Source organism: Hydra vulgaris, chromosome 08, assembly GCF_038396675.1.
Source record: "Hydra vulgaris chromosome 08, alternate assembly HydraT2T_AEP".
NCBI classification, from domain to species: domain Eukaryota; kingdom Metazoa; phylum Cnidaria; class Hydrozoa; order Anthoathecata; family Hydridae; genus Hydra; species Hydra vulgaris.
Window position 1 is genome coordinate 7,561,380 of NC_088927.1, and position 15,120 is coordinate 7,576,499.

The 15,120-nt window shown below is 29.0% G+C and overlaps 1 protein-coding gene across 1 annotated transcript; it reads left to right on the plus strand.

Moving 5' to 3' along the window:
• The first annotated feature begins 3,008 nt into the window (after positions 1–3,008).
• Positions 3,009–14,425, plus strand: LOC136083585 (uncharacterized). The gene is made up of 2 exons (XM_065803000.1): positions 3,009–4,253; positions 11,890–14,425. The coding sequence occupies exons 1-2, from the start codon at positions 4,208–4,210 to the stop codon at positions 14,181–14,183; spliced, it is 2,340 nt and encodes a 779-aa protein (XP_065659072.1). The 5' UTR covers positions 3,009–4,207; the 3' UTR covers positions 14,184–14,425.
• Positions 14,426–15,120: the final 695 nt, after the last annotated feature.

The window sequence follows — 15,120 nt, forward strand, 5'->3', positions numbered from 1 at the left end:
ACATCTTTTAAATAATTTATGTTTAAAAAATTTATACTTTTCATTTATACATAGTCATATTAACTATTGTAATATTGCCTGGGCAAACAATCATTTATCTTTCCTAAAAATTATTTACACAAAACAAAAGCAAGCAAGTAGATTAGTTTTGGGCGCAAGTAGATACGAAAGTGCCGAGCCGTTACTCAAGGAAATAAATGCTCTAAATGTATACAAACTAAATATATACCATAACTTGTTATTTATGTTTAAACTTCAAAATGAAATGATTCCAAAATATTTTTTTAAAAGTTTCACTCGAATTAATCATAAATATGAAACAAGACATTCAATGAGTAATTACTACATCCCACTAACATCACTCAAAAAATCTGACTTCTCGACTATATGCCGGGGACCACGCTTGTGGAATTCGGTTCTTGACGAAAATATGAAAAAAATAAAATCTATTGCTACATTTAAAAGAACTATAAAAAAACACTTACTAAATTTAAACATTACGTACATTCTCTCATTTTTTTGAAAAAAAAATCGAAATAGTTTTGTATTTTTAATTTTTTATGTACTTTATCTAATTTTAATATTGTATTGAATATGTATATGCATATGAAGCGAATTTTTGTTGTTGTTTATTGTCTTTAATATGTATACGAATATGTACAGATTTGTAATTTTTTATTTGTTATTTTATATTTTAACTTTATCTTAAATTTCTTCTTTTTTTAACTTTAAGTTCTTTTTTTAACTTTAAGTTCTTCTTTAACCTTCTAAAATTTCTAATCAATTTTTTTTTTAAACTTAATAATTTCACTCTTTTATTTAATATTGGAAAATGTAAAATTTAATTGTATTTTTTTTTTTTTTTGTATTTCACAAAGGGGCTTGATGATAAGTCATTTTGACTTCTACTTGCCCCAGTCAGCTTGTAATTATATATATTTGTTTAAATTTATAGATAACATTGTAAAATGTGTAAAATGACGAAATAAATAGAAAAAAAACAAAAAACAAAAAAAAAACAAATTAATATCCAAAAATACTCAACTGGAAAAACCGAATAACTAAAATACTCTGAAAGCGTTATTAAAAGATCTCATTTTAAATACTAACAACTTTATGAATTTGTATTAACCTAAAAATTAAAATTAACTTTGTTCCGAAACTAATGTAAACTCTAATAACTCTAAAAACTCTAAGTAACTCAAAAACAACAAAAACAACAACAACAACAATAACAACAGAAATAGGCTTATTTATCAACACGTGAACGTCTATATATTACCTATTTAGCAAATCGTGTACCTACTTATATTTATATGTATTGAAATAAAAGTAAAAAAATTAAAAACATTAAAGCGTAAATATGATTCCCGTAAAATACTGCAGATGTGTAAAAAATGTCAAATAAGGTTACAACTTCAACCACTTTTTTAGTAACGTCACCCATTACCAAATTTAAGACTTGAGCATAACATCATGTCTTATTCTGACACGGGGAAACTACATTCAACCAGGTATTGAATCCATTATCTTGATCTTGGATATTGGAGGCGCCATTGGTGGCATTGCCAATATATTCATTTATATCAATGGCTACATTTTTAAAAACGCCACAAACCAAATCACACATTCTTTTTCTAGTTGTTGATATGCAATTGACTATTGATATTACATGTTCATGTACCGCTTCTGTTACATATCGCAATAGAGTACTGATCCTATCCATTAATATCTTATGTGGTATCAATATGAACACTCATCCCCTTTCTCTTCCACCATTATGCTTGTTAAAGATGTAATTATTGCATCGATGACTTTATTAAAAGTCTTTTTTGACAAAAATGTGACCTGGTCGCGTTTTTGTCAAAAAGATGTTGCAAAAATGTTTGTTAACTTTTTATATTTCTGGGTAACGTTCTCTAAACGTATTTTCTTTCTAACTTTTTATTTTTCAGCACCTCTTCTTTGTTTATTCATTTTTCTGTGGGACAGAGTATGTACGCCGGAAATAAACTGAAATAACTTAAAAACTAAACTCAAACTGGTTTGCACACATAAAAGTTATTATTTCACTCTAAAAGTAGGAAAAAAATAACTCATTTTGTAATATTTAAAACTAAAAAAAAAAAAAAGCTAAATCATGAGGCATTGTAAAACGTTAATTATTTACCGAATAATGATAAATGTATTCGAACTTCGAATACTAACGTATAACGAATAAAACGTATGCAAAATTATTAGACAAATAAATCCTGGTTAAACCGTGAATTTTTAATAAACTAAATTAATTGTGTTTGTTGCACATAGAACAACAAACGTAAATAGTAACAATTTATATTAACAAAATATTATTAATAATACCAACTTGCGACTTTTCTGTCAGTAAATAATACACAAACAACAATTAATTTAAAAGCTACATAATTATAAAATAGTTTAACATTTGTTAACGAAATGGTTTACTTACATTAATATAAAACTACTTTTGATCCTAACAAAACAACAGCTAAAATTTATATAATTAGCACAAAATATAATAACTTTTTTTCTAGCCCATAATAGTCTATAATAAGTCAGAAAAAAAGTTACCATATTTTTAGTTACATTATAATTTACCGTTAATTATAATAATCAACGGAAAATAAAATGTAGCCTAACTAAAAATGTGAAAACTTTTTTAATGGCAACCGGCCCATCGGGAATCTTGCGGTATCCAATCGGTCCAGTCCAAGCCTGATTATACAACGGTAATTAAAAATATAAAGAATCTTTTTAAATAGTAAAATATATTAATCACAATACTTTACATAAAAATGTCTTTTTATCTATATATCTTTTTTACATAGGTAAGGCAGTTTAAAAAATATTTATATAAAAGTATTTACACGTGACGCAAATGTTTTCTATTGTTTTCCTAGTGTTATTTATAACAATTGACAGTGCAAATATCTTGACTTTTAAACAATCAGTTAAACGTCTATCTTTTTTTTTCCTTGCAGAAACTTGATATCTTTAATTTTATTCAAAGTTAAAGACGTACGCTGCAATTAAGTTCGAGTGTTGAAAAATGGTTTTACTAATATATTTTTCATTACTTTTTTACTTGTGAAAAAGAAAAACTAATCACTCATCTCGTTCGGTTCAATAGAGGTAATTTTTAGATTTTAAATACTTTGAGTTTCATTTTTTAGAATAACTGAATTTCGTTTTCAAATTTAATGCAGATATCGTTTTTAGTTTGATAGCCTGATTGTCTTTTATTGTTCATGTGAATAAAAAACCACTCTTCCAACATGGTGAAGCGGAATGAGTTTCCTCTCAAATAAAAATATCAATAAAGGTTCATGTGAATAAATACTTCAAAGAATAAAAAATATCTAGTTTAATCAACACTTCTAGCGATAAGCATATTCAACATAAAATCAAATAAAACTTGAAATATTCTACATAATATTCAGCTTTACTTATAATTTTCATAAATAAAACATCTAGAAACTATAGAAACGTTTAAACTATAAAAATGTTTCATTTAATTTTATTTTTATTGATAAGCGGTTTGAGCATTTTTAAAAGAAGATTAATGTCTTATTTTATGAAAGAGAGTAAAGTTAGTAGTCTTTTTTCTAATTTTGAGATAATTTAGTTGCTTTGGAAACACATGTGTGTCCATAGCATTTAATTATTTCAGTAATGTAAAATTTCTAAAATTGCACTGCAATCCAAAAAACACAACATCCTTGCAGTCGGAAAGTCGCGTGGTTATGCAGAAAGGTATAAAAACAAACTTGCAATCCTTTTAATCAAACTTTGTCCATACAAGTTCTTTGCAAATACTTGGAAAGATGACCTAACTGAATGACCATAAGTTTAATACCATGATATTTTTTATTAATTAATAAAAAGTCCTAGAATATTTTCTCTTTAGGCTGTAGATAATTACAAAGCATTAGATGCTTATAAATCTTTTGCCCCTGGCTAAATGCAGGAAGTTTTTCACATGACATTGAGCTCTGGTTTTGTTGTTTTGAAAAGTTGTCTGAATTGTGCTTTCAAAACAACAAAACCATCTTAGACACCAGTGTTGACTTAAAACAACAAAATCATCTTGTGAAACATATATATGCTCGTAAAAGCAGTAGGTAATAGTTTATACATTTAAAACTTACAAGTAATTTGTATTATTTTTTAGCACCACTTTATCTCAAAAATGGAATCAAATCAAGAACGTTGTTATGAATTTGACTTTTTTAAAGGTAACTTTTCATTTACACGCGGAATTTTTTTTTCTACGTTTCAATAATTACATTATTCATTTAACATATAGCGTATATCGCAAAAATTTAGCTAAGGAAAATTTAAAATTTTAAAAACATTAAAAAATTAACAGTAGTATTTATATAGAAAATTTAACACTAGCATCTAGGGGTCATATTTAACGTTAGGAGTCGTCCATAAAGTACGTACTCCTAAAATTTTGAATTTTGACCCTCTTCCCTCCCCCCTGTTGCCATGCGTAATTTTACGTCTCCACCCCCCCCCCCCTTAAAAAGTACGTACGTTTCTCAAATACCCCCCCTCAACTTTTTTTTCTCAATAAAAAAGTTTATTTAAAAAAAAAAAAAAAGGCGGAGGGTACCTTAGATACTTTATACGAACCCAAACCCCTTTGTTTGCGCATTTTAAAAACGTCTTTAAGTATATATGCAAATAATAATTTAAATAAATTTGAACTACTATAAGTAGTTCAAATTTATTTAAATTATAGAGTGTGTGTTTGGCCGAGAGGTTAATGCGGTGGAAGAAGTCGGCAGAGATCCAGGTTTGATTCACGGAGAAATCCGTATAAATCTTTTTCTTTGTTTTAATAAAGAATCAAATATAAATAAACTATACTTAAGGCGGATGTTTTTTTCAGGAACCCCTCTTTAGTAAGTAAAAAACGAGTCTTACACGAGGTCAGTAACATTGAAAACAAAGGGTAAAACCCAGTGCCGAGGGTAGCCTATACCTCTTAATAAGAGGGGGAGGGGGCAACAGCAAATTTTGTGCCCTTTTGCTAATTTAAGAAGCTTTTTATTTTAGCAAAATCTGGCGGTCAAATTTGTAAGATTTTGAGACGCCAATGACACGTTTATTTTTTATTTTTTTTTTGGAGGTGGGGGGGGGGGGGATTCCGACCCATCAACCACGGCCCTGTTAAAACCTGTTTTTTGTCGACTCAAAAAATAAGTCTTACTTAGGGCCATTATATAAGGGGTGGCATGTCTACATGGGCCCCCGCAGGATTTTTTGATGTTCCAGAAAAGACTTTCACACATCGTGCAAACTTAAGTTTGTTTATATGCCAAATGAGGTGGCCTTGCAAAAAATTAGGATGGCGGAGGCCTGGGAACAAAAAACCCTAAAACGTCTGCCTCCCCCCTTCCCTGCCCAAACGTGAGGGAAATATGTAGCAAAACTTTCAACTTTACCATCTAAAACTAAATTTAAATTTATCGACAGTTTTTAATTTTTGTAGAAAAATATTGTAAATTACAAAAAAGTTATGACCATGCAAAATTTACATCCCTCTCATTTTGGGGGTCGGAAAATTTGCATGGTCATAACTTTTTTTGTAATTTACAATATTTTTCAAAAAAAATTAAAATCTGTCAATAAATTTAAATTTAGTTTTAGATAGTAAAGTTGAAAATTTTACTACATTAGTGCGCTCACGTATGGGCAGGGGAGGGTAAGCGTTTTAGGGCTTTTGTTCACAGGCCTCCGCCATCCCAATATTTTGCAAGGCCTTCTCATTTGGCATAGGTATAAACAAACTTAAGTTAGGAGTTTGCGCAATGTGTGAAAGTATTCTATCTGGAACATCAAAAAATTCTGAGGGCGCCCATATATGTGTGTGCATAGAGGAAAATTATACCCTCTACTCCGTATACCATACATCTTTTTATGTTGGCAAACTAGAATATTTTGTCAGAATGTAACTTTTCTATTGATTAGCTGGTTAATTGTGATAAATTAGAAAATTGAAGTACGTACTTTTAAATTGAACACTCTCCCCCCCCCCCCCATACGCTTTCGTACGCTTTTTGAAGACCTCCCCCCTCCCCCATATAAGCGTACTTACTTTATGGACGACCCCTTATTTATGTGGAGCATATCATTAAAAAAAAATTTTGACAGGTATTTATTTAAATGTATACAAAATAAGAATGGTGGCTTATTTAATTAACGAAGCAATACAAATAAATAAGCTATATAATTAGAATAAATAAATAAGCTATATAATTTTTTTACAGTTTTGTAAATCAATCTTTCAAAAGAAGAAGACTTTTTGTCATTAAACTGTGGAAGCTTTGATCTTTTTTTTCATCAAACTTCTCAGAACAAAACACTTCCTTGTGGGATTAGACTTGGATTTAAGAAACCTTGTCGAAATAGTTTATGTTTGTGGTCTTGGTGGAAACAACTTAATTCAAGAATTTTTTAAGCTTCTTGTTCCTGCACTCCAAAGCTTCCAAATAAAACATTTCAATCGCGGGTTTTTTGCATTTGTGTTATGATAACTGTCGATAACTTTTTTGTGCATAGATTAAGACTTCTAATACCGGTGGTTATGCTTTAAAAAAATGTTAGGCAGTGTTATAATACAAAAATTTTATTAGATCAAGTTTAATCTTTTCAGAAGTCAGAACGCAAAGGTACTCCCTCTACACCTAACACTACGATATTTTTTTTATAGTCTTAGTAATTGATTTGAATAAAGAAATACTTATGTACAGGCCCATATTCGATTATTGCAATAAGGATTACCAGTGCTGAATTCATTAATTCTTGGGAACCTTGAGAATTCAGGCCCTAGGGGACCTTTACAGTCAAAAAAGCTGCTAATTTTTTAATAAACTAATAATAAAATAAAAAAAAGACATATAATTAGGATATTAGTGAGCCAATTTTGATCCACTGTAGATATTGCGCTGTTTTCACTAGACCAAGCATACTAAAAAACCGATCTCCTTCGACGACGGACACAGAAATTGTAGTTCCTTTCTGGTAGATCACCTTTAACAGTTTTATCTAAGTAAAAACATTTTCGGACCGAAAAGGTTGGCGCACTTCAGAGTATCCAGAAGAAGAGTCTCTCAAATAGGTTTTTTCATTCACATTGTTCACTTGGATTTGCAATCTATTTTTGTTAAATAAAAGTATGAAAAGCGGTATTGAATACGTTCACCACAAACTGCTTCTCTTAATTTTCCTAGAAATGAACTTTGTTCATGGCTTCTTCCAAAAAAGGTCTTTCTTTTCCTTGTCCTCTTCTTAGCAAAGTCTGATTGAAAGACATAACTTGCAAGACAGGAGGCAATCAAATGTGCTTCACTAATAACTTTGGACCAAGATGACTCAAGTCTGATGAGATCCTTAATAAGAATCTTTGTAAGCATCTCGTTAACTAAGGAGTTTTTTACTAAAGTGAAGCACTAACATGGTCTATTGTTTAAAGAGCTGGTAACAAAAATGTTGTAAAGATAATAAATTAAAATGACTGAATCCATTTCTCCAGAGATTATTAGATCAGCAGTTCGAAGTCACAAAGCTTATGCAATGATATAAGAATTTCGCTGGGTTGTTTAACCAACGGCTTCACACCCTCAAAGCGTGTACTCCAATCGGGTTTGCAAGGTTTGATGAAGAGACAACTTATTTGTCTCGGTAAAGTTTTTCTTTCGAATAGCACTTCCAATTAAAAGATTGTAAAGTAATTGAACCCAACTAAAATAGTTCTTCACTTAAATAGAAGATTCAGCGGGATGAATACCAGTAATATAAGAATTATGAACTTAAGGATTCTTTATAAGTATGATGGGTTGTACTCCTTTGTACACACTAGTCTATGTTAGCTCTATTGCCGTACTCTTGACATCAGCATTTCTTTAAACTGATATCATTTTGATCCAAGACGTCTATAATTAACTTGAGAATGTCCGCATCTTTTTTTTTTTTTTTAGAGATTTTTTACCTTGAAAAAACGCTCTTTAACTACCCATCTTTTGTAAACACCATAGTAGATAAACAAAAAAACAAAAGTGACTTGCTCAGTATAAGAGATGTTAGGAGGTCTATCAACGAGAATGGAATAATAAATGGCCACATTAACCTCATTAATGATGGTACCGTGGACGATTACTACACACTTTTTGATAAACTCAATTTGAGAACTCCAACCAAAATGATGGGCTATTTTTTTCAACTTCTTGTTTGAAGCGGGAAAATTCTTCAAGGTGTAACTGATTAGTCTCGTTGAACTTTGCAAGTAGCGCCAGCGTGGCAAAAAATTGCTTTATCATTATCAGCATTCATTTTTGATGAGCATGAGACAATGATTATAGTTTTACACATCAATCACAATTTTTTGTTTAGTTGTAATAAAAAAAAAAAAGTAAATATAAGTATAATAGCTAACTTTCATAACACACCTCCCAGTGGGCACGGGGCCTAAGAAAGTCTTTGGAGCTTTTAAAAGACGTCCTGAACGTTCAAAAAACAACTTTGATACGTCTCATAAGCACTATGCACTGCAACTAAGGGTGCGGGATGCTAAGAAAAGAGTTACATCTAAGATGCACTGTAGATGTTCACGTCACGTGGCTGCCTCATCTCTTATTGACTTTTTAAGACTTGAATTGATCCCACACTAAATTGCAAGACTTTCTAACGCTGTTTTCCACCTATAGTAATGGTCTTGATTTTTTGGAATTATTTTTGTAGCTTTTTACTTTGTCAGCTAGCTTTTCCTAATTTCCATTAATACAACTAATCCAACGTAAAAGATACAAGGGATTACCAGTTCCACAAGCTGGCTTGCTTTCAAAGATTGTGCCTAAAATGCAAAGAAGTAATTTTAAACTTGCATTCCCAACGGGCCAATCTCAACTCATTTTTTTTTGATTGCAAGATATTTTGTGAAAAGCCGATTTAGGTAACATCTTATTACACAAGTTTCTTGGAAAAAGTAAAGTATTTCGAGGAGGTCTTTTTAGAACTACTGCATCGCGTTCTACTCAGGAAAAAATTTCAGCCAACGAAGCAGGATTGTTGATGGTAAATGGCTCATTCATTGACATTTCCTAATACTTCAAATAAAAAGCTAAATAATCTTTTTTTTTGACAACTTAACAACGCTTGTTAAAAAAAATCCTCATAAAATGGCAATGGCAATGATGAGGCAATGGTTATTCTGAGCTCAACAAGATTTTATTAGACTCATTTGCAATGCCATCCTGCATAAAATAATGCTATAGCTTTTTAAATGTCTTGATTTTTATAATGATAATATATTTGAGAAACCATATTTGAAAAAGAAGGTCGCGTAAGAATGAATAAACTTTTTCAACAGCTTGACATGTCCGAGAGGTATGATAATTTATCTAAAAGTTGTTGATCTATTCCCTTTTCCATCTTTTGCTTATTTTGTTTTATACAATCTTCAAGTGTACGTTTTTTTTTCTTTTGCTGTATCTTATTTGCAAGGTTTTTATTGAGGGCCAGAATGTTTTTTCTTGAAACTCAACATTTTTTGTTTTGTATGTAGCCAAGAAACTATAACCAATCAATAACTTTTTTGATAATCTTTTATTAAAAAAAGAGCCTAATATAAATTTAAAAGTTTTTTAAACCATTGTTTAATTTATACTAAGGTAATAAGTTTTACTCACTCTGACAACTCCAAAAAGAAAAATTTAATTATCGAACTTGAATGTGAAAAAATTTTAAAGCTATCTTTACGATATATTATAGATATATCTTATATATATATATATATATATCTTATATATATATATATATATATATATATATATATATATATATATATATATATATATATATATATATATATATATATATATATATATATATGTATATATATATATATATATATATATATATATGTATATATATCTTATATATGTCATATATATATATATATCTTATAGATTTATGATATGTGAGGAATTTAGAAAATACAACTTCATTTGTCGTTAAAAAGAAAAAAAATTCTTTTTAAACTCAGTTGACATTTTTCAACTTAGTTAAAATAAAATCAATTAATTTTTTTGACATGTTTTTACTTGCTTGGTTGCATGATGCAACTTACATCAAAATAAAGTATACTTTACAAAATATATATTTATAAAATAAAGCAACATAAAAAAATCAAAATTTTATAATACGCATTAGCAGGAATTATTATATCTTAATATGTTATTAAAAAAAAGTCATAGATTAAATTTAACATTTTTTTTGTTTTTCAGTTTTAAGTAGGGCTACCATAGTCCTGATTTTCATCAGGACTGTCCTGATTTGAAGGGTCTGTCCTGACTGTTCTGATCAGGTGCCAAAATGTCCTGATTTTAAAAAACCATAACAAAAAAGAAAAAAATATCATTTTGACAAAAACTAAAAAATAAAGCAAAAGAAAAAGAAAAATGTTGACTTGGCAACTCCAACTTCTCCATTCAATTTTTACTATTTTCTTGCAATTTTAGGCAGTGCTGGCAGAAATGGCAGTGGTAGCAGACATGATAAGGCATGGTCAGCTTCAGACATTCAACAAAACAATTCTGAGAATTGAAAAAACAAGAGCAATTGTTAATGAGATAAAAGTATTGCAGAATAATCTGAAGGAGAGATTTGAAAATTAGTTTAATCCACTGGAAGCTAAAAAGATACTTGCAAAACTATTTGAAGACGGAATTATTGACGAGATTGCTGTCAAAAAAGAATTTACTGGTTTTTACGAGAGATGTCTTTCTTATATTGACCTTTGGAAAGATAGCTTTGTTGATGCTGACAAGTTCATGTGGATTCAAAACAGTGCAATAACATTTCCAGAGTTGGAAGAAGCTGCAGAAAGAATTAACCGAAAAATTGGACGTACAACAATAAATACTGATGAACTACTTGATGAAGTTGTTTTGGTCAAGGCATACTTGTCAACTAATTCTGAAACTCGGAAATCTGATGATATGAGTTGTGAAGAAAAATGGGTCCTGATGATGAAACATTTTGGAGAAAAGGGCATTTCAGTAGCAAATTTTTCACTGGTGTTGGAATACATTTTCAATCTTCCTGGAACTTCAGCTGCTGTGGAAAGGGTGTTTTCAATGATGAACAATATTTGGTCTCCTGAAAGAAGTTCTTAGCTAGTTTCTACTGTGAAAAGTTTGCTTTTTTGTAAGTTAAATATTGATCTCAATTGCTCACAGTTCTTTGAAAAGATAAAAAATAACCAGTTGTTTCTGAAAACAGTACACTCTAGTAAAAAATATGACTGGTTTAAAAGGAAAGAAAAGAAATAGTTTTTGTAGTCATTACAAATATGTAAAATAAAGCAGGTTTTTAATGTTGTATTTTTTGTCATTTTAAATTTTAGTGTGACGAGCTTTTGTCCTAATTTAGATTTTCTGCTTATTTATATTTGTCCTGATTTGACAGGTTAAAAAAGACATGATGTCCTGATTTTTCCAAAATTTCATATGGTAGCCCTAGTTGTAAGTATTTTTAGATGTATGAGTATGAGTTATAAGTAAAAATAATTAATTTCTGTTTAACGAAGTATCGTGATTTCAAGAACTTTATATTAAGTTTGGTTTATTAGATTTATATTTTGTGAATATATAAAGTTGTTATAGTATTTTTACATCAAACTCTGATTTAAACAACATTTTTTTAAATAATATAGTTTTACTATATTTTTCATTTTTCATTTATAGATTTTTAAAAAATAACGCGTTGCATTTGAAAAACTTCAATCATTAGCTAGAATGATATTACCGTATATTAAGATAATATAATGATTATTCATAATAGTAATTATACGTTCAATATTAGGTGTTCAACACGACAAACTAATTCACGAAATTCATTGTCATTTTTCACAAGGCACACGAAAGTCGGCTTTAGTACTATATGGAATGTCAGGTGTTGGAAAGACAAAAATTGCCAAAAAATACTGTGAAATTTATTCTGACTTCTATAAAAACATTGTCTGGATAGACGCAGCATTTGGAAAATTACAAACTTCTATAAGAAATCGTTGTCAAATGTTAGGATTTGTTGTTCATGATTCAATAGGTGAATATTTTAATATAGAAGTAACTGTTGAAAAAATTCACAACTATTACATAAATGAAAAAACTTTGTACATTTTTGACAATGTCGACGATGAAAGTGTTAAAGGTTTGAAAATGTACATTTCAAGGAAAGCGAACTCATTTACTTTAATTACCTCGCAATGGAGAACGTGGTCGAACAATGTAGATAAATTGTTTGTTAATGTTTTTTCTTCTGAAGATGCATTCGCTTATGTGAAAAATAATATTAAAGAATACGCCGATGAAAACATAAAAAGCTTAATTAAAGAACTTGGTTATCATCCATTTGCTATAACGCAAGCCATAAAATATATAAATATACATAAAGTATCGATAGAAAAATATATAGATCGATATAGACAGAATCCCTTAGAAATATTAGACACTGATAACTTTCCTTCTGAAGATGAATCAAAGTCTGCAATAAAAGCAATCAATTTAGTTTTGTTTAAATTAAAACAAACTAAACTTATTCCATTAGAAATACTTAACTGTTTATCTCATTGCGATGGTACAAATATAAGTAAAGAATTTATAATCCAAATCTTAAATCAAATGAAAATAAAAGAAGAACATTTAATAGATGAAATCATTGGGTTACTAATGAGTTATTCGTTACTAAATTGTTTCGATGATAACAAATATTCGATGCATGAACTGACACAGTTGACGTGTAAATATTTTCAAATTAAAAATTCAAGTACAAATACGTATCTTGATCTAATAGAATATTATTTTAAATTTGAGTTGAACCAAGTAGAAGATCACGTGGAATTTGGAAATCATTTCTTTTTTCATTTTCTTTATATGTTTTGTATTTACGGAAAAAAAATGTCAAAAACCTTCCATCATATGACAACTTCTATCAAAAAGTTATTAGTGTGTAAAGGTTTATTTGATGAAGCAATCGAAATATTAAAAGCTATTCAAAGTTTTAATACAGAAACTTATGGTGAAAATAATAAACTCACGCTTGATACAAAACATAATATCGCAAACTGTTTGTGCGATATGGGAAAATATAACGAAGCTTTAGAAATTTATTATTCTGTTGAGAAAATACAAACTGAAATTTTAGGTATCAACCATCCAGATACAATGACAACAAAACATAATATCGCAAACTGTTTGATGATAATGGGAAAATATAACGAAGCTTTAGAAATTTATTATTCTATTGAGAAAATACAAACTGAAGTTTTAGGTATCAACCATCCAGATACAATAAGAACAAAACATAATATCGCAATCTCTTTGATGAAAATGGGAAAATATAACGAAGCTTTAGAAATTTATTATTCTGTTGAGAAAATACAAACTGAAATTTTAGGTATTAACCATCCAGATACAATGACAACAAAATATAATATCGCAAACTGTTTGATGATAATGGGAAAATATAACGAAGCTTTAGAAATTTATTATTCTATTGAGAAAGAACAAACTGAAGTTTTAGGTATCAACCATCCAGATACAATAAGAACAAAACATAATATTGCAATCTGTTTGATGAAAATAAGAAAATATAACGAAGCTTTAGGAATTTATTATTCTGTTGAGAAAATACAAACTGAAATTTTAGGTATCAACCATCCAGATACAATGAGAACAAAACATAATATCGCAAACTGTTTGTGCGATATGGGAAAATATAACGAAGCTTTAGAAATTTATTATTCTGTTGAGAAAATACGGACTGAAGTTTTAGGTATCAACCATCCAGATACAATAAGAACAAAACATAATATCGCAATCTGTTTGAAGAATATGGGAAAATATAACGAAGCTTTAGAAATTTATTATTCTGTTGAGAAAATACAAACTGAAGTTTTAGGTATCAACCATCCAGATACAATAGGAACAAAACATAATATTGCAATCTGTTTGGACGATATAGGAAAATATAACGAAGCTTTAGAAATTTATTATTCTGTTGAGAAAATACAAACTGAAGTTTTAGGTATCAACCATCCAGATACAATAAGCACCAAACGTAATATGGAAATCTGTTTGACTAACTTAACAAAATAGAAAATAAGTTGTTTAGTTAGTTAAATGTAACATCATTTTACATTTATATTTATAAGTTATTATTCTGTTGATAAAATAAATTGCGAATCTTCATTAAATAATAAGTCAGTGCCGTAAAGTATTTTTTAAATTGAATTAAATATTTTTTTAACTTATATTAGCGTTTCAGTTGCGCATTATTAAGTAAATGGAGAAAGTTTGTATCAGTTATTATTGATAAATATATGTTTATATTCTATAAATTGTATGCATTTTGAATGAAAGATTAAAAATGTTTTATGAAATTAATTAATTTAAAGCAGTTTAAGTAATGCTTCATAATGTTTTTGTTTATATATATATGATTTGCTTAACATATTTGATATATATATATATATATATATATATATATATATATATATATATATATATATATATATATATATATATATATATATATATATATATATATATAGTGGCGGCCGGTGACAATACACTTTGGTGGGGCCAGGAAGTATTAACCGAACAATATCGCAACGACTTGCTGTCAGCGTAATTGATGCTTTGGCGTTTGTTAGGACGCTAGCGCTTTTTGATTAGTTGAGAGAGTTAAGGGCGAGCATACTTTCAAAATAAAGTATTTAATGACATTGCATCTTTTAAACCTACGTAAAAACCATCAAAAACTGACTGAAAACTGCCTTAATAGTTCAAAAGTGTCTTTACTCGTTTTAAAGGAATAAAACACCGTTCAGCATCAGTTGTAGACACAGGCATGATCAAAACAATCTCTATCAACTTTGATACTTCAGAAAATGTTTCAACCAGGTTATTTTTATGTATAATTGGGGGAGAGCATTAATTGTGCCGATATCATTAAAAACAGCATTTTCAACGGTTACATCCGACATTAACTTCACTTAGTATTGGTTAGTTATTTTAATATTTTATATATGAT

Coding starts and splice junctions, on each gene's coding strand:
- LOC136083585 (XM_065803000.1), top strand. CDS start 4,208: ATGGAATCAAATCAAGAACGTTGTTATGAATTTGACTTTTTTAAAG. Junction 4,254..11,889: donor TGAATTTGACTTTTTTAAAG/GTAACTTTTCAT, acceptor GTTCAATATTAG/GTGTTCAACACGACAAACTA.